The sequence below is a fragment of the Acinonyx jubatus genome, chromosome A3, assembly GCF_027475565.1.
Source record: "Acinonyx jubatus isolate Ajub_Pintada_27869175 chromosome A3, VMU_Ajub_asm_v1.0, whole genome shotgun sequence".
In the NCBI taxonomy this organism is placed as follows: domain Eukaryota; kingdom Metazoa; phylum Chordata; class Mammalia; order Carnivora; family Felidae; genus Acinonyx; species Acinonyx jubatus.
In genome coordinates, this window is record NC_069388.1 from 42414257 (window position 1) to 42433648 (window position 19392).

General features: G+C 49.5%; 1 protein-coding gene across 6 annotated transcripts in view; it reads right to left on the reverse strand.

The window, feature by feature from the left end:
* Positions 1-12760: 12760 nt before the first annotated feature.
* The window catches only part of OVOL2 (ovo like zinc finger 2), a 30800-nt gene continuing 24168 nt past the window's right edge, over positions 12761-19392 (reverse strand). For all 6 annotated transcript variants that reach the window (XM_027069514.2, XM_027069518.2, XM_027069515.2 and 3 more), the window contains one exon: positions 12761-13437. In XM_027069514.2, the coding sequence (XP_026925315.1) occupies positions 13124-13437 (314 nt within the window). In that variant the 3' untranslated portion in view covers positions 12761-13123. The remainder of the gene's footprint in view (positions 13438-19392) is intronic.

Below are 19392 nucleotides of genomic sequence, written 5' to 3' on the forward strand. Positions count from 1 at the left end.
CTCGCGTCAGGCTCTGGGCTGATGGCTCAGAGCCTGGAGCCTGTTTCCGATTCTGTGTCTCCCTCTCTCTCTGCCCCTCCCCCGTTCATGCTCTGTCTCTCTCTGTCCCAAAAATAAATAAATGTTGAAAAAAAAAATTAAAAAAAAAAAAATAACAAATGTAAAGTTGTTGGCATATAACAGATATTCAATAGTAACTGTTTTATTATGATAACAAATAATGATCAAGTTTAATAATCTCTACTAGGGACTAGTATTTCCTAAACGTCACTCTTGTGCCAGGATTTTGGCCACGTTTGAGGATCACTGAGGTTCTTATTTAGGCCAGATCCGAGGCCTGCTACCTCTTTGTTAGAAGAGGGTCTTCAAGAAAAAGTTGCCAAAGAAAACCTGACGTTTTCTTCTCCATATAACCAGCAGGATAGAAGACTTTGACCGCGTGCTAACACTCTCACCAGTGTTCTCTCCACAGTAGCACATAAAATGTGCAATACAGAAACGGTCTGAAGTCACTTAGGAAACACGAGGCCAGACCAGACACAGGAGGAGAGAATCGCTTCCCACCCTCATGAAGGCCCAGGAGACCTCTGAAGGGTAGGAAGAGGAGGGAGAGAAAAGGGACGTTTGGGGACCCTGGGTTCCTCAACTGAAGAACGTAGTTAGGGTCATCATACCTGCCTCACTGAGTTGCTGTAAGAACTAATCAAGGGCCTGTAAATCACAGTGCATCTCAGTCTATAAAGTAGTATATAAATGGGGCAGATTATGAGAATATTCCCCGAGGCTAGGCATAAAGAAGTGCACAAAGAGGCGGGCCATAGAGGAAGGGAGAGGTCACTCACTAGCCACTGGGACAGCTTACAAGATGTTGGCACGCTCCCCTCCCACGCGGTCTTCAAATCCCAGCCAGTTGTAGGACATGAGTTGGGGAGACAGGGCCAGTGGCCTCTCCAACCACCTTCCAGCTCCAGGACCCTCTGATTTGTCACCAGGGCCATCAGCCAGCTCTCCCTCCTAGCCTGGCACCTCAGGTGTTACTGAACATGTGGGACTGAGAGGCCTCCGCCCGCTCCTGCACCGTGTAGCTTTCTGTGCTGAACGCCCAGGAAGAGTTTGCAAGTGAGGAATCCCACGTGTCCAGCATCACAGAAGGCAGCCGCCATGTGAGTGCAGTTCTACACGTATGTAACCCTGCATTCATATCTGCTCTCAAGCCCCCACTCATCTTCCCTGCTCTGCAAAGGTTCCCGGTACCCTCAGCGGTGATCTGCGTCTCGCGGCATTTGACGCAGGCCTCTGCGCCCCTGTTCACCTCGTCTACTTTCTAACCATCTCCCCTACTAGGCTACGAGCAAGGATCTGGTTTAATATGCCCTCTGCTCCACGCCTGGGTGGCTCAGTTGGCTAAGCATCCAACTCTTGACTGCGGGGCTCGGGTCATGATCACATGGTTTGTGAGTTTCAGCCTCGCATCGGGCTCCGCGCAGACAGTGCAGAGTCTGCTTGGGATTCTCTCTCTCTCTCTCTCTCTCTCTCTCTCTCTCTCTCTCTCTCTCAAAATCCATAAATAAAAACTTAAAAAAAAAAGTCCTCTGCCCCAGTGCTAGCACAGCACCCGACTGGGGCAGACGACAGACAGGGCTGGTTGGCGGAGCGAACCCTGTCCCGCCCCACCCGTACACCCTCAGCACTTAACTGTTCCACATGACGGTGCGGTGGACTGAATGTTTGTGTCACTCCGAATTCACACGTGGAAACCTTAATCCCAGTGTGATGGTATTTGGAGGCCGAGTCTCCGGGAGGTGATTAGGTCACGAGGGTAGAGACCTATGAGTGGAATTATTAGTGCCCTTCTAGGAAGAAGCCAGAGAGCCAGCTTGCCGTCTTCCCACCATGTGAGAATATGAGATCGACGGCAGTCCGCAACCAGGACGCGGGCGTTCACTAGAACCTGGCCATGCCGGCACACTGATCTTGGACTTCCAGCCCCCAGAACTGTGAGGAATGAATTTCCATAGTTTATAAGCCACCCAGTCTACGGTGCGTTGTTAGAGCAGCCTGAACTAAGCCAGATGTCTCCTAGGAAGCTGAGAGCTGCCTGAAGGTTCTGTCCAGCAGCAGGGCAGGCTGAGGTTCCACGGAGGAAGTCCCCTGCAGCCACCCTCAGCCAACAGGAGAAACACAGGAGTTGGTGGATGAACAGCCCCGCCTCCTCACACCACAGGTGGGACAGCCCCGTGGAGGTCACTTGCTCACTGACACACCCCGTGTTGCCTTTCTTCTCTCCCCTATCTCACCTCCTCGCCACCCTGTCACATTCCCTGGGGCCAAATAACTACTGTCTCAGGGTCTGCTTCTGGGACAGTTGGTGAGTTGGTTGATTGGATGTAGCTAAGGATGCTTAGCAGCAAAGAAAGAAATGGAAGCCAGCTTGCCCGCTGTCCCTTAGCACATGCTGCTGCTTCCGCAGTGTCTAGACTACGTTGGAGCACGTGCACAGCCAACAGCTCTGGCACAGGAAAAAGCACTTCTCAGCTGTCCCCACCATCCTGCTATTTGTCATCCCATCCATCTGCTGTCCCCACGAAACGCTCACCCACGTCAGCTAAAATGGTGCACTGGGCTTGGAATCAGTTGGGAAAATGTCAGGCCGGTGGAAGAGAGGGGGGAACCGAAATAGCAACTGTGTGGACCATGGGGACCACACAGATCTGCCCCTTCACCTGGAAGGCACTCCTGGGGAGTTGTCACGGAGAAGGGGGTGCAGGTGGGCCCTGGGAATCAGGAGGAGCGGGGGCAGGGCCCTACGTTCTTCCTCCTGGCACCCGGGTGCTCTTTGCCCCTTCCTAAGCCTGGCTTAGTGTCAGCTACTGCTTCCTGCCCCCTCTTCGGGGACACAGGGCACTCCCCAAACACAGAACTGGATCTGCTTAAAGTTGCTGTTTATTTGTAAACGTTCGGCTTACTTTTCCAATCAGCATTCCATGTAGAAGACGTGTAGGTTTCAGGCCCAAGGTCAGTGGCAGGAGGTACCGCATGGAACAGTGTGTGCCTTTATGAGCTGGGGATTGGCTGTTTTCTTCTCAGAAGAAAAGGGTCCTTCTAAAACCAAGGCTATTTTGATCGTAGAAGAGTGGCTATTTATTATATCCATTCAACACGTTCATTCATTGTTATTCATTCATTCAAGAGTTACTCATACACTTGAGTGCCTGTTACGAGCTGGGCACTGTCCTGAGCTCCGGGAAGGAAGCAGTGAGCAGAACAAAGACGATTCCCCCACCTTATGGAGATTACAGTCCGGTGGGAGAGATGGCGATAAACAAACACATGTATGTATCAGTGTCCAGAAACTTGAAATGTGGTGAAGCAAAAGCAGAAGAGAGGAAACAGAAGGGTGCTACAGCTTGAGTGGTCAGGGAGTGTCCCAGGATCTACAGCTGGGTGACAAAGCACCTCAAGATGACTGTTGTTTTAACAACCATCATTTTATGATCTCCTGAGATTCTGTGGACTGACTGGGCCCGGCTGGGGGTTCTGCTGTTCCCCACAGGTTTTCGCTGGGGCTGCAGTCGGCTGAGGCCTCACTGAGCAGAAATATCCAAGACGCCTCACTCATGTGTCTGGCGTCTTGGCCGGGACAGCAAGGAGGCTGGGCTCTGCTGGAATGTCGGGACAGGTGGTCCCTTTCCCTGTCCAGGTGGCCTGTCCAGATGGCCCTTGCACATGGCCTCTCCAGCAGAGTGGCCAGACTTCTTCCATGGCAGCCCAGGGCTCCCCAAATTCAAAATGAGAAGCTGCCAGGCCATCTTATGGCTCAGGCCCAGAGTTGGCACAGCCTCACTCCTGACATTCTGTTGGTTCAAGTGGGTCACAGGGCCAGCATACACTCAGTGTGTGCATGCAAGGGACTGCACAGGGCAGTGGGCCCTGGGAGGCAGGGCTCACTGGGGGCCAGCCACCCAGAAGGCCTCACTGATTGTGTGACATCTGAGCAGAGACCGGCATCAAGTGGAGGAGTGATATGGCGCGATCCGAGGGCATGCATAGGCCCTGAGACAGGAGTGTGCTTGGGGTGTGAGAGGAGAGCACAGTCCGCTGCGGCAGGAGCTGAGCAGTGAGCCATGAGGTCAAGGGGCAGCCGGGCGTCAGACCGCCTCAGCGATGCAGGCCATAGAAAAGGATTTGGGAGTTATCTCTAGTGTGACGGGAGGCCCGGGATGTGCCGAGGTACACGGTGCTCACCTGGTAACGCTGCCGGGTCCCGACTGCGGGTCAAGACTCCCTCTTCTCACTCCGACCTCCCAGGGTCACCCTATTTAAACTGCACCCTCCACCCCTCGCTCTCTCCCTGCGCCTCCTCTGATGATTTCTCCACGCACTCAGCACCGACTCCATACGTGCTATTTACTAATTTATCTTTTCCCTCTAGACTGTAAACTCGAAACAGGCCGGGATTTGGGGCTGTTCTGTCTGCAGGCCCCCCTAATGTTTGTTGTATGAATGATAAATCAGGCGTGTCTAGCTCACAGGTCCGGTGGGGAGGGTGTGCCCAGTAAATACTGAACTATTGAATTAATTTGGCAACAAAACAACTTTTATAATCCCACTATGCTTATCTAGAAGTTACCTTCCAGTAAGCAATTAGCCGGGGAAAACGAAGAAGAAAGGAAGAAATCCTTCATAGCAGCCTCAATAGTGACTAAAGGTCACAGGACAGCCCCTCATTTTATGATTCTAGTGTGCTCGATAAGCCAGTTATCGAGCAATTGTGGCCTGGAAAGACCTGGATTAAGGGGGGGAGGGGGGGCTATGATAGGACAAGAAGGAAAGCGATACCTGCCAGCAAGGGGAGGCAGAAAACTCCAAGTGAACACGGAAGGTACAGAGCAGAGCAGTCCCCAGCGTAGACCTATGGGCCATGGATGCCATGCCTACAAATGGTATGACGGCAGGCCACATGTATGAGGATGACTAAGTCACTTTGAAAAGATCAGATTGCGCTGTCTCCTGAGACGAAGAGGCACACCTACCTGAGAAAGACGTTCATTCACAGCACCCCCACCGCCTCTCACCGCGACCCCTCTTCTCCCAGGCAGCTCCTTATTCTCCACGGAGCTCCCGCACACCTCACCTTCTGCCCTGGCGTGCCCAGGGCTCTCGTCATCGCTGGAGTGTGACCGTGGCCAGCCTCCTGGATTCCTCTTTATTCCTCTCTCTCTCTCTGGTCCAGCAACACTCACGTTCCGCCTCCACCCCAGACCCGCCCACGACACCCCTCCACCTGCTCAACTTGTCCTTGTGCTCCCGAGGCACTTGGACGTCTCTGATTCCTCCTGACTCCGCTCCTCCCTGACCAGCGACTCTCGGTCACTCCATCTCGGTGAATGGCACCACGATGCTCCCTGTGGCCCAGGCCAGAAACTTTAAAGCCGGTCCTGCCTGCTCTCTTGCTTCTCATAACTAGGGTGCCGTGTCATTCATTGTATAGGCTAGAACTGTCCCAGACAAACCTGGATGTGTGGTCTGTCCATCAACCCACATGCAATTCATCAGCAAATCCAGTTAGCTCTATTTTTAAGTACCCATCCGGCATCCGGCCAGCCTCCCCCGACCCTGCACTATCACCCTGGCCCAGCATTCATCCTGCCCTGCCTTGATTTTTGCAGTGGCCTCCTGACTGGTCTCCCCACTTCACCCGTGCCTCCCACCTCCAAATCTGTTCTCACAGCGGCCACAGCAAGCCCATTAAAACGTAAGTGAGATCGTGTTACTCCTCTGCTGAAAATTCTCACCGGTCTCCCAATTCATTGAGAGAAAAAGCCTAAGCCTTTACAACACGCTTGCAACTGGGGCTGCTCCCCCAGCTTCTGACCTGGTTTATCTCCCCATCTCTTCTCACTCCCGCTTAAGCTACACTCATCCTCGCTCTTCAAACTAGTCAGGTTGGCTCCTGCTTCCTGGCTGTGCCCTTGCCGGTCCCTCTGCCTGGAAGGCTTCTGCCAGGTAACCACTGGGCGTGCTCACTCCCGCCAGCCGCGCACCGCGCCCCTGCCCCCTATTTAAAACGCCAAAAATCTCCACCAACGTCACCTATGCATCCTCATCCCAGCCCTCCTTGCCACGTGTGACAGTCCGCATTTTTTAAAAATGGCCATAGCAATGTGTATGCTCCCACAGACTCTTCTAGAAGCACTCCTCCCCTCCAAAGGGAGTCTTACTCCCCTCCCATTCGTTCAATACGGACCAACCTTAGGAACTCACTTCTACCAGATAAAATGTGGCAAAAGGGACACTGCAGGACTCCAGGGTGGGCTCTTCATAGGCAATACAGCCTTCTCTCTCTCTCTCTCTCTCTCTCTCTCTCTCTCTCTCTTAGGGCATTCTCCCTGGTAGCCCATCACATCAAAGGAAGCCCAAACTAGCCCACATGGAGAGACCATAAGGGGAGGCCCATGTGAGGAGGAATCAAGGCCCCAGCCACCATTCACCACCAGCTGCATGAGTGAATAAGCCTTCAGGTGGTTCATAGGCCCCAGGCTTCGAGTTTTCCAGCTCTGGCCCTGGCCATCACAGAGCAGAGAAAAGCCACCCCTTGCCCTGCTCTGTGCCCTGCCCAAATCCCTGGCCCAAGAACCCCTAAGGTTTGGCACAGTCTGTTACATGGTCAGAGCAGCTAAAACATCAAACTTGATTTTTCTGTATATTAGCTAAGACTGTGTATATGTACTTGCTTACTTCTTGTGTCTCCCCGTAAGAAAACAGGAGCTCCTAGAGGGCAGGGATTTGCGTCCGTTCTTCCCCAGCCTCAGTATCTAGAAAAGTACCTGGCACACAGCGGGCACTCGGTAAATACTTGTTGAACAAACGAATCTTTGCTAATTAAAGAAAACTGCTCCGTACTATAATTGCAACACCTTCTGCTGAGGCACGCGACCTTTTCCTGAAGAAAGCGTCTCTGGTGTGTTTTGGACCAGCTCCCTGTTAAAAAATATCTCTTGTCAGCCATCTGGAAAATGATAAAGTTGGATCTATACCTCCCACTATGCGCCAGGAAACAGTCCAAACGGATCAAAGATTTATACGTGATAAAATGAAACCATTAAAGTCCTAGAAAAAGGCACGACAGAATTCCGATGGAACCTTGGAGAGGGAAGGCCTTTCTAACGACGACTCAATCTCTAGCAGCCATAAAAGAAAAAGATGGACCGATGCAAACTGCATAAAAATCACAAAACTTTTGTTTGGCCAAGAAAAAGCAGCATGAGCAAAATCAAAAGATAAATGACAACCTGGGAGGAAAGCCAGCAACTTCCATCACAAAGAGCTAAACCTCCTGATATAAACAAACAAGCAAACGCCTAGAAATTAGACAGAAAAGGGGGCCAACAGCTCAGTAGAAACATGGCCATTCAAGGCAGTACACAGAAAAAGGAACCACAAATGGCCCTTAACCATGTGCAAAAACATTCAACCTCTTTCTCTCACGCATAACTTTACTCACGTAAAGTAAGACCCATCACATTGGCCCAAATCCTGAACCATGGTGACCCAGGACTGGCAGGCCGATGAGGAGAGGGCTGCTCTCACATGTCACCGGTGGGACTGCATATTTCTTGGTGTCAATCAGTGTTACGGTGGATATGACTTAGCCCCGACAAGTACCTTTGTGGGAATTTATCCCATGGATAGGTTGGCACACATGTGAAATAACATACATATGAAATCACTCTCTGTAGCACCCTTCAAAGTAGCAAACCACTGGAAACAACAAAAATGCCCATCAGTAGGAGACGGGATGACCTACATTATGACACGTGCATACAACACAAGACTGGATGGCCGTAACGGAGAATGAGAACTTTTGTTGTACTATTATGGGAGGACCTACCAGATGCATTATTGAAAGGAAAATGCAAGGTTCTGAACAGGATGCATGATGCTATCTACTAATTCTAAAACACCTGGAGAATAATACTAGTATTCTTGTTTGCTTATATGTGAGTGAAGAAACTCAAGACATTTACAGAAGGGGAGCCTGGCTGGTTTAGTCAGAAGAGTGTGCAATTCTTGACCTCAGGGCTGTGAATTTGGGCCCCGTGTTGGGTGTAGAGAGTATTTAAATCAATAAAAACATTTTTAAAAAGTTACACAAGAAGCTAACAGTGGTTGATGATGACAGTAGAGAGGTGGGGTGCCTGGGTGGTTCAGCTGGTTAAGCATCTGACTTCGGCTCAGGTCACGATCTCACAGTTTGTGAGTTCGAGCCCCATGTCGGGCTCTGTGCTGACAGCTCAGAGCCTGGAGCCTGCTTCGGATTCTGTGTCTCCCTCTCTCTCTGCTCCTCCTCTGCTGCTCTCTCTCTCTGCTCCTCCTCTGCTGCTCTCTCTCTCTCTCAAAAATAAATAAACATTACAAAAATGTGTTTTAAAAAATGATGGTAGAGAGGCTTGGCAGATGAGGCAGAGGTCCGGAAGGAAGGCTGTATACATTTTTTTCAAGTTTATTTATTTTTGAGAGAGACAGATACAGCGTGAGCAGGGAAGGGGCAGAAGAGAGAGAGACAGAGAGAAAATCCCAAGCAGGCTCTGCACTGCCTGATGCCCGCAGAGCCCAATGTGGGGCTCGAGCTTACAAAACCATGAGATCATGACCTGAGCCGAAACCAAAGCTGGACGCTTAACCGACTGAGCCACTAAGCGCCCCTCTGTGTGCGTTTTAATGTTTTTTATTTCTCCCCAAAACATGACATAATTTGCAATGAGTGATTCGCTCCTTTAGCTCCAGAAGAGTTCCCTTATCAAAAAGTAAATAGGGGTGCCTGGGTGGCTCAATCAGTTAAGCATCCAACTTCAGCTTGGGTCATGATCTCATGGTTCATGATTTTGGGCCCTGCATCAGACTCTGTGCTGACAGCTCAGAGCCTGAAGTCTGCTTCGGATCCTGTGTCTCCTCTCTCTAACCTTCCCCCACTTGCTCTCTCTCTCTCTCTCTCTCTCTCAAAACTAGATAATAAACATCAAAAAAACAATTTTTGCGGGGGGCACCTGGGTGGCTCAGTTGGTTGGGCGACTGACTTCAGCTCAGGTCATGATCTCACAGTTCGTGAGTTCGAGCCCCGTGTCGGGCTCTGTGCTGACAGCTCAGAGCCTGGAGCCTGCTTCGGATTCTGTGTCTCCCTCTCTCTCTGCCCCTCCCCTGCTCATGCTCTGTCTCAAAAATAAATAAAAACATTAAAAAAAAAATTTTAAAAACCAATTTTTTTTAAAGTAAATAATCCATGGAGAAATAGCCAGAACCTACGGACCTCAAAGTTTTTCACCCCTAATAATCCATTCCTGTGATTAAGCCCCCAGCTGCTGAGAGCATTGGCAGCTACACAGCCCAGTGGTCATGTCCTTTTCCCCCTCCCCACTAGAGATAACCCAAAGCCAATGACTGGCGCCCCGCCTCAAGGTGGGATGGCGTCTATGGTGGCATTCACCCTCCAGAGCTCCCCTGGGATCAGGTTGAGGCTAGACTCCAGCCGAGCCCACATCTTCGCCTGGTTTCTTCTGTTGTAACTTGCTTCCATCTCCTCCTTACTGGTTTCTCGTGAGAGCCTCCTCCAGGGAAATCATTTAGCCCAGAATCCCTGTCTCAGGGTCTACTTCTAGAAACTTATCCAAACCACGCCCATTAATTGATAACAGATGCCTTTCTCCAAAAGGAACCACCAATAGGCACTTCTGACCAGCAGATGCATGAGTTTCCACACTGTACTGACCTAGTACCAACCCAAAGCAAGGACTGTTGGGGAGACTTTGTACAAGTGCATATGTGGTTTCCAGTGAGGGATATAAAATATTGACCATAACGCATGTACTGCTATCCCACTATCCATGGACCTAAGGTCCCGAGGCCCCCAGCCTGAGAACTAGTGCCCCCTAAATCGTGATCCTGGACACATTAGCTGGATTCCCCGACAACTGGCTGAGAGCAGGACACGCAGACAGGACTGGGAGGGGGAGGGGGCCAAAGGCCAAGGTGGATGTCAGCTGGCTTTGCCTGCCATAGCAGAGACTGTGAGACGTCCACCTCGTTCCATTCCCGGGTCCCAGCATATGAGGGCATATGGCCAAGAAGGTAATATGGCAAAATCCTCACCCCGGAACAGGAGTGGAAGGGCTCTGTGCCGTGTCCAGGCCAGCAGCTTCACATAGTAGGTGTGACCCTTCCAAGCCTGTTCCAGACCCGGCACCACCCACCTCAGGTCTCCTCAGCATTCAGCTCTACGTGCTGGAGACTGCTTACGGCCAACCCCTGTAACCTGAGGGCTCTTCCTGACGTGGAAACACACCTGGCCAGTGCACAGGGCAAATTGGAAGGGCCCAGAAATGAATGCCCCCGATGCCAGCACCCTCAACTAAATCCAGAGGGATGGGGAGTTCGTGGACAAACAGTTTCCTATGTTCTCGAGGGAGGCAGCATGGAGACGTATCTGTCCTGTTTGTTTCCTAGAGATCTCCACTAGGATTAAGCTCCAGGCGCCACCACAGTAACTCCCTTTATTGGCTGTCTGCTCTTTCCTGTCACAATTCCCCACTCCCACTACAGATGCTTCCTGGGATCGCCTCCTAACCCATTGACTTGAATCTGAACCCTTGCCTCAGAATCTGCGGAGAAAGCAAACCAAGACAACCCTCCTAACAGCCCAAACCCACAGAGACCCAGTTTCACCCAGGCATTATGTTAAAAACGTCCTAGGGCACAGCAGAGCAACAAAGGAAAGAAGTCGGGTCTCTGAGTGACGGCAAGAGGAAAACCATCCGCCAATCCAGGGCTGCTAAGTGAGAAATGATCTGCCTTCTTCCCTAAGCCCCAGAATTTGTAGGGAATCTTTGTTACAGCAGCTGTGCCCGTCTTAGCTAGGACAACAACCTGCCCAACATCCATTTCCTCTCTGGTCATGGCACCCGCTCTGCTGCTGGGGAACCACTTTCCTATTCCCAGACCAGAGGTATAGCTGACCCGCCCAGGGTGGACCTGAAAGCCAAATCGGACCAATCACAGACAAGAAGCACCAGCCCAAGATCTTGGGCTGAAAGCCAAACCCCTCTTCTGGGCTGCTGCACACTATGGGACAGAAATCCAGAGCACAGGGTGGCTGGCCATGGGGCCCCCACTTGAAGCTACCTGAGAAAAAAGCCACCTGTGGGAAAACCAATAAAAGAGAAAAAGATGACTGAAGATAACATGATTTAAGCACCTGGATCCAGCCACCCGTGAAGCTGGACAACCCTAGACTTATCAGCCAATACATTCTCTTTTCTGTTCAGGTCATTAAGAAAAAATTTTTTATATTTTATTTATTTTTGACAGAGAGAGAGCACAAGTGGCGGAGGGGCAGAGAGAGAAGGAGACACAGAATCCGAAGCAGGCTGCAGGCTCCAAGCTGTCAGCACAGAGCCTGACACGGGGCTCCAACTCACAAACTGTGAGACCGTACCTGAGCCAAAGTCGGACGCTTAACCGACTGAGCCACCCAGGCGCTCCTGTTCAAGTCATTTTAAACTGAGTTTCTGTCACTTGCAACCCAGAGAATTCTGTTTAATAAAAATCTGCCCCAGGTGCCTGGCTGACTCAATCAGTAGAGCCTGCAGATCTTGATCTCGGGGTCATGAGTTTAAGCCCCATGTTGGCTTATTTGAAAATTTAAAAAAATTTTTTAAAAGTTTAAAAATAAATAAAAATCTATCCCTAAAAGAGAATGTCGTGTCAGCTAGTTCACAATTCTCCGTGCCACAGGCCAGCTGCCCCTAAATAACTACTCATTTAGAGATTCCCTTATAGGAATACTCATTTTTGTTGTCAAAATTACCCAGATAAAAGCAAATCAAAAGCTTTCTAGACTCTCTCCTCTGTGTCAAGCATTAGGAAACACAACATGATGCCAGCAATCAGTCCTGGAGCCAAGGTTGAACCCTCAGTGCTGGCAGCTCCAGGACTGGGGAGAATCTCTCTCTTGGCCACCATGGTGCCCTGAGGGTTCGGGCCCTTCCTGCTAGCCCTCCAGTCACAGAAGGACCCTGGAAACCACCTTGCCAGCCCCCTCACCCCCATGGGCTGTTGCCTGCCTTCTGCCCTACCTAGGTCTCAGGTTGGCTTTATTGTTAACCTCCTGGGCCTCTGGGGCCAGGCCTCCCAGGTGAGGAGGTGCAGGTAGCCAAAGGTCACAGCACTCAGCAGTCACATGCCTCGAAAGAGACTGCTATGCCTCCCAAATGAGCAGGACGTGGGCCACGCCAGCGAGCATTCCTCACGGTCCAGCGTTTTCCACTTCTCCCCCAGTGCCAGACTCAAGGGAGGGACAAGTGCCTGCAGCCAGCAAGTCCCAGCCCCAGAAAGCCAGAGGCATCTCCACAGTAACACCACGGCCACAAAGAGTGACCAAAGCATCCGTAAGTGCCCTGCCCCGTCCACCCCAGGAGTCTCTGCCCATCAGCCCTGAGGCCCCCATTTATCTGCTCTCCTACCTAGCGTTCAAGATATGCTTCTTCAAGCCCACCCACCAATACAAAATCGCCCACCCACCAATACAATATCACCCACCCAAAGTAACCTGAAGTCAAATGTCCCACAATAAGCCCTAAACAGGGAGCTAGAACTCCATGCCCTCCTGCCTTGTTTTTATAAGGGAAGTTTCACAAGAACGTTTCATTCATTAAAATAATTCCTGTAAACTCTTTCAGAATAATAAAATTCCTTTTCCTTGCTTGAGTAGCATTTCAGGTGGAAGGACTTTTATTTCAAGGCACCATAAAATGATAGTCTAAGAACACCTCTGCCTCCACATATGAAAATCGTTAAAAAAAAAAAAAAAAACAGGAAAAAAGAAAAATACCGCACGGCGATCGTGGCCATCCACGAACTTTTGTTAATGTGACTGTTCAACAGGACGTGGGTTACAGGGGGCTGGACACCACTATCATCATTGACAACCTTGGAACAGATCCCCTGCCGTGGCCCTGGGAGGGCAGAGGGATGAACTGAGCCCAGTGGGGCGGGGGACCCCTCCAAAACCAAAAATCCCCGTAAGCGTGGCAGCTCGAGCATCTCTCCCTGCTCCTCCTCCTGCACCTCCTCACTTCTCCTCTTCCTCGCTCAGGGTGACATTCCCCTGGAGTGTGGATGTCAGCTTGGCTTGCAAAAGAGCCGCTAGTTTTTTGGATGTCTTTTTGAGAAAGGCGCTGCCCGGGTGGGCACTGTTCACGTGCAGGTACAGGTCCTCCTGGGTGGGGCCCGTGTAGCCACAATCCTCACAGACGTAGAGCTTGTCCCGGCGTTGCTTGTAGGCGTACTGTTGCTGCACCCCATGGATTTTCTTCAGGTGGGACTCCAAGGAGCAGCGCTGGGTGAAGGCTTTGTTGCAGATGTCACATTTGTAGGGGCGAATGCCTGCAAGGTCGATGGGCAGACACATCACCAGTTGGTCACGGCCAAGCCACAGCCTCCCAACCGCGAAGCCATTTAAAATCGTGATGCACAACCCGATAGCGGAAAACCAAACCACCTGATTCAAAAACAGGCAGAGAAACTGAATAGACCTTTGCCAAAGAAGGCGTACAAAGTACCAACAGGGACATGACAAGGTGCTCGACGCCATTGATCGGCAGGAAAATGTAAATCACGACTGCACTGAAATGATCACCTCACGCCTGTTAGAATGATTATCATCAAAGACAAGAGATAACAAGTGTCCTTGAGGATGTGGAGAAAAGGGAACATTCGTGCACTGTTGATGGAAACGTAAACGGGTACAGCCACTATGGAAACCAGTATGGAGGTTTCTCAAAAATTAAAAATAGCACTACCCTATGACCCAACAATCCCACTTCTAGGATATATATCCAAAGGAAATGAAAACAGGATCTCAAAGAGACACCTGCACACCGTGGTTCACTGCAGCATTATTCACAATGGCCAAGATATGCAAACAACCTAGGTGTCCATTAACGAATGAACGGATAAAAACAAATGTGGTATATTTATACAATGGAATATTACACAGCCACGAGAAAGAAGGAGATAGATGTTTGCAACATCGTGGATGAACCATGAGGGCATTCTGTGAAATAAACCACATACAGAAAGACAAATACTGCATGGTATCACTTTTATATGGAAAAGTCAAACGCATAGGAACAGAGTAGAAAAATGGTTGCCAGGAGCTGAGGGGTAGGAGAAATAGGAGAAAAAGGAAATCAGCATGGGGAGGGATTCAACATGAGGAAAACGATTAAGGCAAGACACAAAGTGTGTCCACAAAGGTTCACAACATCCACATGAGCAAACATAAAAAGGGATGCAAACTTGGCCAAGAAACACCACGTGGCTTTGGGAGGAAGAGCTTTAGTCTTCCCACTTGTATGCTTCAATGTTTTGATTTTATAGTGGGCAAAGTAAACCTTGTTTTTATTCTAGTTGCAGTTTTCCTGGAAACAGACCCTGTGACAAAGATTCCAGTAGCACCTGTAGGTGAGTGAAGAAGCGAGGGACAGGAAGGAGTCCTACAAGGTGGGGATAGCAAGGCAGTCACTGCTGTAGGCAGCCAGAGTCCAAGTGCACCAGGCAAGCTCAGGGGACAATGCAGAACCCTCACCTCTGAGTCACCCCCCCCCCCCCAGCCCTCCTCCAGCAGCACTGTCTAGGGCCGCCTCTGGGTGGCACTGATTGTCCCTCCCTGTCCTGTGCCAGCAAGAACACCCTCAGGCAGAGTTGCAGGTGTGAGCAGTTGCTACGTGGATAGATGTGCCCAGAAAAGGCAGGAGCCAGGGGCGTGGGCTGGACATGGGTGGCATCTGCTATAGGTATGAAAGCATTTCCAAATTGGATCTCATGCTGGCCTTAGAACCAGGCTAATCTTAGTGGGGCTCGCCTTCTAGATGGAGAGCTCACAGGTGCCATATACACCAGGGAGCTCAGCCTCATCAAAGCACAGGCCTTCCTATTTCCACCAAGAGCACTCATCCTGAATGTGAGGTTGGAATGTCACACAAGCAGCGGTAAGGGCGGGCCCAACTTAGGCTCTAAAGGAGGAGATCCTGGCTGTAAAGGAAGCACAGTGGAACACAACCTGGAAGCCCGAGAGAGGGCACGCATCGTGCTAGGGGTACGTGGAACACACAGGGCGGCCACTACAGTCAGACAATCTTAGAGCCCAGAGGTTAGCAGAGCTATCTCCTATAGGAACCCCCAAAGCCTCAGATGCCAAATTTAAGATGCCAAAAACTCATCAGTCAAGATAAAATAATATTTCGGGGCATCTGGGTGGCTCAGTCCATTAAGCGTCTGACTCTTGATTTCAGCTCAGGTCACGATCTCTCATTTGTGAGACTGAGCCTTGTGTGGGGCTCACACTGAGCAAGAGCCTGCTTGGGATTCTCCCCCCCCCCCCCGCCCCGCCCCCCCAGCTCCTCCGCCCTTCTCCTGCTCACACAGGTGCTTGCATGCGCTCTCTCTCTCAAAACAAATAAAGATTTAAAAAAGGTAATATTTCAAAAACCAAAACACATTAAAAAAAATCCATATGAACAAGTTATCAAAATCCTAAACAGGGACAAGACCCAACAATGCTGTACAGGACCCGGAGGCAAAAGGAAGATGTGAGCCCTATGTAGGTGTTTTTGTGTATTTTTTAACTCGTTATTCTTTTCCCCATAATGTTCTAATTGTTGAAGAAAAATACTAAAAAACTGAAAAGTAGCTGTATTAAAACTCACGTTTTAAAATGTTTAACTATTTTTTTTAGACAAAAATGAAATTTATGATGATTTTACTACCCTGGCTTTAATGGAAGCAAACTTACCCAGAGATATTTTCAAAATCCACTTTTTTAGCTTCCCAATCATCATGAGGATTTTCCCATGCTGGTGCTTACTGTTCAGCTTCACTCCTTTTCAACAGCACCATGGTGTGCTGTTGGACAGCTATACCCAAATGCTATCTTTCCCAAGCCAGAGACAGACTGCCTTGTACAACAGGGTTCCAACGTGCGCTTCCCGGACCGACAGTCAAATCACATTACCTGAGAGCTTGCTGGAAATGCAGAGTCCCAGGACCCACCCCAGACTGAACTGAACGTGGAGCAGTGGTCCTCAAACCTAGGGGGCTTGTCACAACACAGATTCCTGGCCCCACTGCTGGTGTTTCTGGTTCTGGGGTAGGAACACACTTCTAACGCGTTCCCAAGTGATGCTGAAGCTGCCTGCACTGGGATCTCTCACGGAGTCACAGCTCCCAAGCCACGCCAAATTAGGCATGACCAAAACAGAAGCAGGAAGAAACAGAAAATTGCAAGGAGATTGAACACATAATCCAAAAACTCCCAACAAACCGAAGTCCAAGACCAGACAGCTTCCTAGGCAAATTCTACCAAATTAGGCGTCAGGACTGCACTTTGAGTGTCTGAAAGCTGCCCTCCCCCCAGTATTTTCTCTTCAAGGCTAAATGTCCCCACTTCTTTAATGGTGGCTTGTGGAGGGGGCTGAGAGAGCCCCTTCCTGTTCATGAAGTGCACAGATGATAAAGGAAGTTGAAATGGAAGTTGAAGGAAATTAAAGTAAGTTGAAATGGAAAAAAAGTCTCCCCCACCCCCATCCAAGCACTTGAATGAACCAAATCCCTTTCATGAAGCATATCCTAGAACACTCCTGTGAAAAAACTGTGGGGTCAATGCAATGGTGAGCTGTTACTCCAGTCTCCTCAAGCAGAGTGCAAGCCTATGTTATATTCCACACATTCTAGAAAAACTGCCAGAAGTTAAGAAATTCCTTCATAATCCTTGCCATTTGGAACATAATAGGTGCTCAGTAAATAATTTTTCAACAAATGAATGAATGAACCCCTACCATCATGGTGAAGGAGGAGTCACAGAGGTTACTTCCTCCGAGCTAGTCTTCTACAAATTTAAGGAATAGGGCTGTTTGGGGTTTCATGCTTGCGCCATAGAGGGCTTTGTGTTTCATCAGGCCTTCTGGGCTGGGACAGCAGCTGGCAGATCAAGCAGCCAACCTGATTTCAAACCTACAGCTCATCACAACAGAAATTCACCCAGAGACCAGTTACTCAACCCACTACTGTGTTAAAACATCCAAACTAAATACGTGGAAAGGGGAGCACACTTACCACAGGCAAGCTCCTGGGCCCCAGGGAAAGGACAGATTCTTCCAGTCCTGCTCTAGGAGGCCTAGCCCCAGCGGTGACCCAAAAAGGTGATCTGAAGTGGCTGCCGACCAGGGTTTCGCCTGATCCCTGCCCCCTGGCAGAGGTGAGAGTGCCAGGAACCAGTCTCCTTGCCCTGCATCCAACAGGTCACCGAGCACCTTCCACGGGCAGAACACCCAGAAAGGTCTGGACAGCAAAGGCTACAGACTGCAGAGTCCTATATCACCCAGATGACAGAGAAAATGGGGATGGCCACTGTGGTGGAATTTTCCCAGGGAGGGTGGGACGTGAGCCTAGATCGGAGGACCGGTGACTCACAGACACGGAGATGGATGGAAGACAGCAGGTGCCGAAAGCTCTAGTTAGGGCAATTCTGACTTTTGCACACCTGCTCCTCCTCCCCTCTGTGCAAACACCAAACTCATCCCTCACTCACTGACCCTGTTATGCAGCAGCCCCTGGGTGACCCTTTTAAGGCTTGGGAACAAACCCCTTCCTCCTGGAGCCCCCACCCCCCGTGAACTTGGTGCGGTGGGGGTGGCTGAGCAACGAAGGTGGCCAGAGAGGACCCCTGGGCAAGGGGGACTGATGCTAAGTCCCCCCTGACTTTGGGGCCTCACCCACCTTAGTGCTCTGGAGCAAAGGCCAACCTTGTTCATGTCTGGAGTGAGATATCAGAACTAGAAAACACCATGCCTGCTCCAGACATCAGTAACTCACTAACACCCACACAGCAAGAGTCCAAGGCCACACATCTACTACTCATTATGTGAGCCCATGAGAGATGGCCGAATCCCACCGAGCCTCAGTTTCTCCACCTATAAAATGGGGATAACATTCATACCCCCTTGTTAAGCTGCTCTGAGGATTAATCAAGACATCACATGCAAAGGGCCTGGTGCGTATTAACATATTAACATTAAGTACTCGGTAGGATACAGCTTCAAGAGTTTACAATACAGCTCAAGAGAACACAAATATGCTCTACTCATTAACTGGCTGGTGGGCACATATGTAGTATTTGTCTATACGCTGTACATATATATATATATACACACACACACACACACACTGTCCATATATATATATATATATATATATATATATATATATATACATATACAGGTATATACACTTTTTCTATTTGCAAGCACTTTGGAATGTATTGTTTATCTTACAGTGGTTTGAAAAAAAGGGGATGTGGTGGGGGAGAGGGGAAAGTGGGTGATGGGCATTGAGGAGGGCACTTGTTGGGATGAGCACTGGGTGTTGCATGGAAACCCATTTGTCAATAAATTATACTTAAAAAATAAAAAGAAAAGAAAAGAAAGAAAAATTTTTAAAAAGAGACAATTTTTTTTTTAATGTGGGCATTAGGTGTCTGGTGCAGAAGAAGCATGCAGAGAGACCTCCTTCACTGTCACCTTTTTGAAGGTTGTGCTGTAAGGCTTCTATTACCTCATCCAAAAACTACTTCATTGGGTTATCCAAAATGGTTTCCTCTCTTCAAATTTCCTATTTATTTATTTGTTTGTTTTTGAGAGAGAAAGAGAGCAAGAGTAAGGGGCAGAGAAAGAGGAAGAGAAAGAGAAGGCCAAGCAGGTGCCATATTGTCAGCGCAGAGCTCGACACAGGGCTCGAACCCACAAATCATAAGATCATGACCTGAGCTGAAATCAAGAGTCAGATGCTTAACCAACTGAGCCATCCAGGTGCCCCAAATTTTCTATTCCTATTACTAAAATAAAGGTTTGCATCACACATCTCCAAAGAAAATTCTTTGCTACTGGTGCTTTCTGCTTGCTGTCCTTGCTGTAGCTAAGTGCTCCGTTATTGAACTTTATATAAACATGAACTTGTGGGAGTGGATATCTAGGGCAACCTCCTCTGGAGGCAGTGTGGTAATGACCACAAAATATTGTAACGTCGTCTACCCTTTGGCCCACATTAGGGAAACTATCTACAGAAAGACTCACACAGGTAGACAAAGGATGTACAAGAATATCGATGGCAGTCTGACATTTAAAAAAGAAAGGAAGAGAAAGAAGGAAGGAAGGAAGGAAGGAAGGAAGGAAGGAAGGAAGGAAGGAAGGAAGGAAGGAAGGAAGAAAGAAAAGAAATGAAGGAAGAGAGAAAAGAAACAAAGGAAGAAAAGGAAGGCAGGGAGGGAGGAAAGAAAAGAAAAGA